Here is a 6,459-nt window from a genome sequence, read left to right as displayed (position 1 = left end):
ATCCCTTGGATCTCTTAGCCGTATGCGGTGCCCCCCTCCACCATAGTCCACCTCGATAATATCATAGCGGTGCTTAGGCGAAGCCCTGCGTCGGTAGAACATCATCATCGTCACCGCGCTGTCGTGCTGACGGAACTCTCCCTCAAAGCTCGGTGGATCGGAGTTCGAGGGACGTCATCGAGTTGAACGTGTGCTGAACTCGGAGGTGCCATGCGTTCGGTACTTGACCGATCGGATCGTGAAGACGTACGACTACATCAACCGTGTTGTGCTAACGCTTCCGCTTTCGGTCTACGAGGGTACGTGGACAACACTCTCTCCTCTCGTTGCTATGCATCACCATGATCTTGCGTGTGCGTAGGAATTTTTTTAAAATTACTACATTACCCAACATATATAGCATACTTGTTAGAAATTTAATTCTCCTTTTGACATGACGGATTAAGTTTTAAGATAAACAATTGGTTGAAATCTTATCAGCAATATTATTGAACAGAAATGAGGACATAGTGATATTGTAATGTGGAAAGTGAGACTAGCACCCTCTAGTGGAGGATTGGATGTTTGCCCAGTCCACTTGCCACATGCATCAAATGTAGCTAAAATAGTTAGGAGCACACGACACTGTATGTTTCAGAAACCACTGGTGCATTTACCTCCAATCCCTATGTAAACGGAACTTAGAGAAGTGGAAGTATTCATCTAAAATCACATGGACAAATAGGTTAAAAAAATGCTTAGATGTGGAGGCATGGAGCTCATATATGAAGACTATTGTACAACAAATTTGTAACTTTACCTATACAACTGGAATTTTCAGAAGAATAAGTGAGCAACAATACAAACATAAAGAAATGACAATCCCAAAAATAAAATTTTGATACATGCGATTGTTGTCTCTACTGGGAATAAAGGCTCCCTTTAGTACTTTTGTCAGCTCAAATACTCGGTATGATAGCTGCAATTTTAAACATGCGAAATTAGTGCATTTTATGATTCTATTTTATGAAGTGCACATGAGATTGAAAAACTTACAAAAATATAGATTGTTGTAGTAAGCATGAAGTTAAGCATTGGGTAATCCGGTATGAAAGATAGAAGCCATTTGGGCTGCCCATTTGGTACGCTAGACCTGTTAAAGTGAAACCGACCACATATAACTAAAGGAGAGAGCACAATAAACATGAAGAGGGAGAATAACATATCCTGGAGATCAACTTAATCTTTCTACATCTTAGAGGATACTCGTCAGTGAACTAAATGTGCATTGATTCAGTACTTAAAAAAATGATTAACATATGCTGAAATCAACAAATCAGTTCCAACCTGAGCCAGATGTGGAACTGAGAAATGTAAGTCTCAAGCGTGACCTTGCCAAGCCAACTGTCAAAATAAAATCTCTGTCTTAGTAATGCAGAAAGCAAAGGAATAGGGGAGGGCGGCAAATGCCTGATGCAAGGCTACAGACTTAGATGCTCACGTGAAAAGAGCTAGAGAGGCACCCCTCAACTGTTGGGTGCAATTGCGCATACAAATATACACGCTGCAAGAAATATAAGGTACTGTGTCAACTGCATGTCATATATATTGGTTATGCTACCATCTTGTTTTTATACTTACGTGATAGGAATCCATGACGTGTAGGGATGGTACTTGTTGTACGTAATTTTGTCCAGCTTATAGATATATTCATACCATAGATAGCCCGCCTAAAAGAACACAGGTCCTAGTTAGTATAGAATTACTAAATTAATAGTCAAGCTAGCTAACACAAATAACAAGTAGGTGCATTTCTATGTGATGGTCAGGTGACTTACCATGATAGAAATAGTCACAATGGTGCCCTTGATCGACATCCTAACCTTAGTCTTAGATTCTTCCAGCTTCTCCATCCATCTTTCCACCTAAGGTTCTATGCTAGATTAATTTGAGGTAGACAAAAGAGACCGGCCGTATAGAAGATAATAACACAACTAAATCCATGTGCTATTAATTTTACTGTTTATGTATACAAGGAGAGACTCCAAAACAAACATTTGCAGACCATGGAAGAGTTTATAACCCCCGGCCTCTGCATAATAGATGCATATGGCCTAACTTAAAAAAGATCGACTACTCATGCATGCGTAATGAAACATGTACATGTTTGAAAATCTTACATTAGGGTGGAAATAAGCATAAATCATTCCAATAATCCATATGTATCGATCAAGCCCAGATCGAAAATGCCACTCGTGCAACAATGGTAAGTGTGACTTGGAAGGATTTGGGTCTTTATAGCCTAATTGGACAGAAAACAAAACAGAGATATACAATTAATCTTGATCCATGAGTTGGAATGATAATTCACAGAAAAATATATGAATATAACTCACCAAGCAAAAACGTAAAGGGGCTCCACAAAACATTGAATACCCCAGGAACTTCCCATATCAAAATGACACTCAAGAAGGAGCAAGCAATTTTGATAGCCATAACTGATGGTATCTCATTATACTTGTTAAACAGACCAAGTGTCCCATACACCATGAGTGTAAATAGGGTGTGCATTGGGCAGATATAATACAACATAAAATCATTGTCAAGGACAATGCAACAGAAGGCAACAAAGAAATTTAGCCTCCACATCATCTGCATTAAAAGTGTATTCATTGGTCATTATTAGTGTCTAAAATATGGTCCGGAAAATCAAAGTGAGTTAAATTTATCATAGGCGAAAGAGTTAAAGGTTGAGGTAGACTCGGCACCTGAGCAAATCTTGCAATGCTAAAATCTTTCTTGGTATAGTAGTATGAGAAATTCCCAAACCCAGTCAACCAAACATAGCAAGCAATGAAAACACGAATTGCATTGTATATTTCCGATGCACCAAAATAGTGGTACATCAGAAATAAGACCTGAAAAGAAACGCAGATTGAATAATTAGAAGTTCAATAAAACATACGACATGCAGAATACAACTACACAAAACTTGAGAGAAAAAAACTAGCTTTGAATTTAACGTATAGCCAATTAGTTTGGTATTTCTCTTCATATAGTAAACTGAAAGGATGAATGGCCAAAACGTGCATATTAAAAATGCCATCACACTCATGCAAAATATCCAGCCATAGATATGACTAAGAACGAAAATGCTAAATGCATGGATTCATTACGGGCGTTTTGCGGGCCCTTTCCATAATGGTGCTCCCCCACAACCTGCCAAGTGTAAATCACCATGTAAAACCCCGTAACTATCCGTGAATGTAGCATTACTCGACTAAGAACTCTGACTAAGAGTAACTCTAGGAGGTTCCCTAAAACCACCACATTCGTTAAAAATTTCATTATATAGAAAATACCAAACAAATTCCTTGTATCATTTCTTATCCTTCACATTTTCGCAGACCTTACTTAAGACTACCGCCATACTCCTTATATATGTAAAGAACAAGACGGAAAGTCAATTTGGCTCCCGGGGCCAAAAAAAATTCTTGAAATGAAAAAAAAAATGAAGAAAAAATTTGTTTGTGTACTTAGTCACATCCAAATGCTACCTGCAAATTTTGAGGCAAAAAGATCAAACATTTTGGCTTGTACAAAAAAAAAACAAATCAAACACCAAAAGTTACCCCAACATGTCATCCCAAATTTATTTTTTTCCGACGAAACACTGCAGCTCCGTTTCGCATGAAAATTGTCATGCATGTTTGCGACACTAATACAATCATCTACAAAAAAATTCAGAATTTTTCGAAAACATTTAATATTTTTTTTGCGTTATTGTTCACCCGGGAGCCAAAACGCCAGCCCCACAAGAACAAGAGGCCTTCTCTGTATCTCATTCTTCCTTAAAAATCAAAGGATACTGCAGGTGGCCCCCGTTTGTCTTAGTCTATTCTAGTCTAGCACTATCTGTTATATAGCCCAACCTTTTTTACAGACTGTTCTTCCAGTAAATGCAATTTTAGAGAAACTCCGCAAAACAAAAAGTACTAAGGTGAAGTATCACTACTAACCTGCATCCAGCCTCTCCATTCCTCAGTTTGGTGGCGATTAAGATAGAGTATGGACTTTCCAGAAAATGCAGATACATCCTGGTGCTTCTTAAGTGAAGTAAGTGTCGATGCTATGATGAGAAGAATGTACAGAAACATAAACAGGTCGCGGCTGTAGTTCTGTCAAAACAAAAAGGACAAATGAAAAAACAATGTTACAAATGCATAGCGTCAGAAACGAGAGCAGCAGAGTTACCTTGTTGCTCTGTGGAAATATGTCTGTCCGGTCACAAATGTAAAAATAAACCAGCATAATGCCACATTCGGCCCTGCATGCAGGATGATTTTTGGGAACGTAAGTTTCAACAGATAACAATCTCTTGATTAGCTGGAAAATCTAGACTGGAGGCAGTTAGTTGTGCAGAGTACTCTTCTTACACGGCTCTCAACACATCACGGTTCTCAAGCAGAAACGACTCGTCCATTGTTATAAACCTGCAAATCACAACCTCATCATGGCATAAGCAACCGCCATTTGCATGTCTTATGAGAACCTATATATAATTAAAAAAAATAAGAAAGGGGTTTCCCTGCCCCATTCTTATTAATTAGAACCTATATATAATCGTTGTAAAATATGTATCACAGTAAGTATTGTTTATTCAGAGAGATGGATGATACCGTATTAAATTGGCTTTGGTAGATCTGTTCCGTGGCCCGTGCGTCGACGAAGGTTTCTTCTTGTAGTGCAGGAGCTCGGAGTAGATCCATGCGACGAGGACCGGGAAAAGACCAAGCAGAAAGGACACCTTCAGAGAAAGAGAAAGGGAAACATGCGCCATGCTCATTAGCAAATAAGTCGATGCCACTGCCAGGTGCCAGCAGCGGAAAAATGAGAGTGCAGGCTACCAATTAGCCAATACGAAGCAGAGCATAAAACCAGCAGAAAGAAAAAATAATAATTCGGCTCAATTTTTGATTCGAGGATACAAGTTGCACTTACAGCTAACTCACCCTAAACCTTGTTCTACCCTCTCTCTCCCTCTTCAAGGAAAGCAATGATGCTCTGTTTGCTCTCATGGTTTTGACTTTTTGACCAGCTAAGAACATCCGGAAAGCTGCTTCGTTTACTCTTTTCCCGTTTTTAATACCATCACAGATCAAGTGCTGAAACTATTTCTTGTCGTGTGTGCGTATGTTTAAACTTTAGTGCAATTTCTTGGATCACACACAACACAATCAAGCTGAAGCAGCAGCAATCATAGCAGTGAACAGAGACGATGGATGAATCCCGGCGAGCAGCAACAGAACTAGCACGGCGGCGCAGACTGCAGAGAAGGCAGCTATTGAGCTTGCGGGGAGGGGAGGGGAGGGGGAACCACGTACGTACCTGACCGGGGGTGAGCGCGACGACGGGGCCGGGGACCTCCATGGCGATCCCAGCACGCACGCACGCACGCACGCACGGACGGAAGAGCAGAGCAGCAGGCAGGCCACCAAGTTGGACGGATGGGATAGAGACGAGAGGAAGACGACGAGGTCGAGGGCGGGGTGGGTGAGAGAGAGCTAAGCTAGCTCCCTGTTGCCGACGAGTCAGTCCAATCCATAATTGGTCGTCGTTTAGTCTGGACGTGTGCTGTGCTTGATGGTCATCTTTTGAGTTTTGACGTGGTCCATGTCCATGTTGGTTCTCACTGAAAAGACTGGTTCCCGTTGAATGGCGCCGCCAGACGTCATCCTGCTTTGAATGGCAGCGAGCCGCCGAGAAGTAAAGCTTCGACCCGCGGTAGGTCTGTCTACATATCTCGCCTGGAGTAAAGCCGGCCCACGAAGCACGCTGCTGCCTCCTAGTCTGCCGCGGCATTTTTCTTGTTTCTCCGTTTTCGCTAAATCTTAAGTTTTACATACGTTCTAACATTTTCGTACATCAGTCTAAAACAAGGTAAGACAAAGTTACCGGTTGTGCATTTGAAATAGATTACCATATCTTTCCGCAAAAAAAAAATAAAAAAAAATAGATTACCATATCTTAAAGTGCTCAGGATATATAAAAGTGTTCGTGCATTCCAGAAGAATATCTATGTTATATTACGATTTTCTAAAATGTTCCTGTATTTTTTTTGTAAAAACAGTGTTCATGATTTTTTTTTGTAATTAAAGAATGTGTTCGTGTAACTTAAAAAAAATCATGTCATTTTTAAAATTTTCTAGGCTTTAAAAAAATATTTGTGTTGTTTCAAGTATTTATAAAAGAAAAATGTTCATGAAATTGTAAAAATATAAAACAAATTTGGAAAACATTGTGAACGTTTTTTGAACACATGATAGTTTTTTTTTTCAATACATGATAAAACATGTTTTGGAAAGTGTTCACACCTTTGCGAAATTGGTCATTTAATTTCAAGAGTATTTACACATAAAAATGTCTATGAAATTAGTAAAGATGAACATTTAAGAAAAGCTTGATGTACCTTTTTAGAAA

At 39.5% G+C, this 6,459-nt stretch overlaps 1 protein-coding gene across 1 annotated transcript; it reads right to left on the bottom strand.

Annotated features, from left to right (window-relative positions):
- Window positions 1-725: 725 nt before the first annotated feature.
- LOC119294137 (protein REDUCED WALL ACETYLATION 3-like) lies at window positions 726-5,528 on the bottom strand. The gene is made up of 14 exons (XM_037572388.1): window positions 5,368-5,528; window positions 4,659-4,786; window positions 4,416-4,472; window positions 4,234-4,306; window positions 3,999-4,157; window positions 2,748-2,897; window positions 2,376-2,631; window positions 2,160-2,281; window positions 1,818-1,904; window positions 1,621-1,709; window positions 1,481-1,543; window positions 1,327-1,383; window positions 1,036-1,132; window positions 726-958 (listed from the first exon to the last, which is right to left on the bottom strand). The coding sequence occupies exons 1-14, from the start codon at window positions 5,407-5,409 to the stop codon at window positions 800-802; spliced, it is 1,539 nt and encodes a 512-aa protein (XP_037428285.1). The 5' UTR covers window positions 5,410-5,528; the 3' UTR covers window positions 726-799.
- Window positions 5,529-6,459: the final 931 nt, after the last annotated feature.

This window comes from Triticum dicoccoides, chromosome 4B (assembly GCF_002162155.2).
Source record: "Triticum dicoccoides isolate Atlit2015 ecotype Zavitan chromosome 4B, WEW_v2.0, whole genome shotgun sequence".
In the NCBI taxonomy this organism is placed as follows: domain Eukaryota; kingdom Viridiplantae; phylum Streptophyta; class Magnoliopsida; order Poales; family Poaceae; genus Triticum; species Triticum dicoccoides.
The sequence above is the reverse complement of the archived record's forward strand: the minus strand, read 5'-3'. Positions and strand labels throughout refer to the sequence as shown.

Excerpts from the sequence above, each read along its gene's own strand:
- LOC119294137 (XM_037572388.1), bottom strand. The coding sequence starts at position 5,409 with ATGGAGGTCCCCGGCCCCGTCGTCGCGCTCACCCCCGGTCAG. Across the intron at positions 4,787-5,367 it reads TCGCGCTCACCCCCGGTCAG|GTGTCCTTTCTGCTTGGTCT; the intron begins GTACGTACGTGG and ends CTTTCTCTGAAG. Across the intron at positions 1,710-1,817 it reads TTGTGACTATTTCTATCATG|GCGGGCTATCTATGGTATGA; the intron begins GTAAGTCACCTG and ends GTGTTCTTTTAG.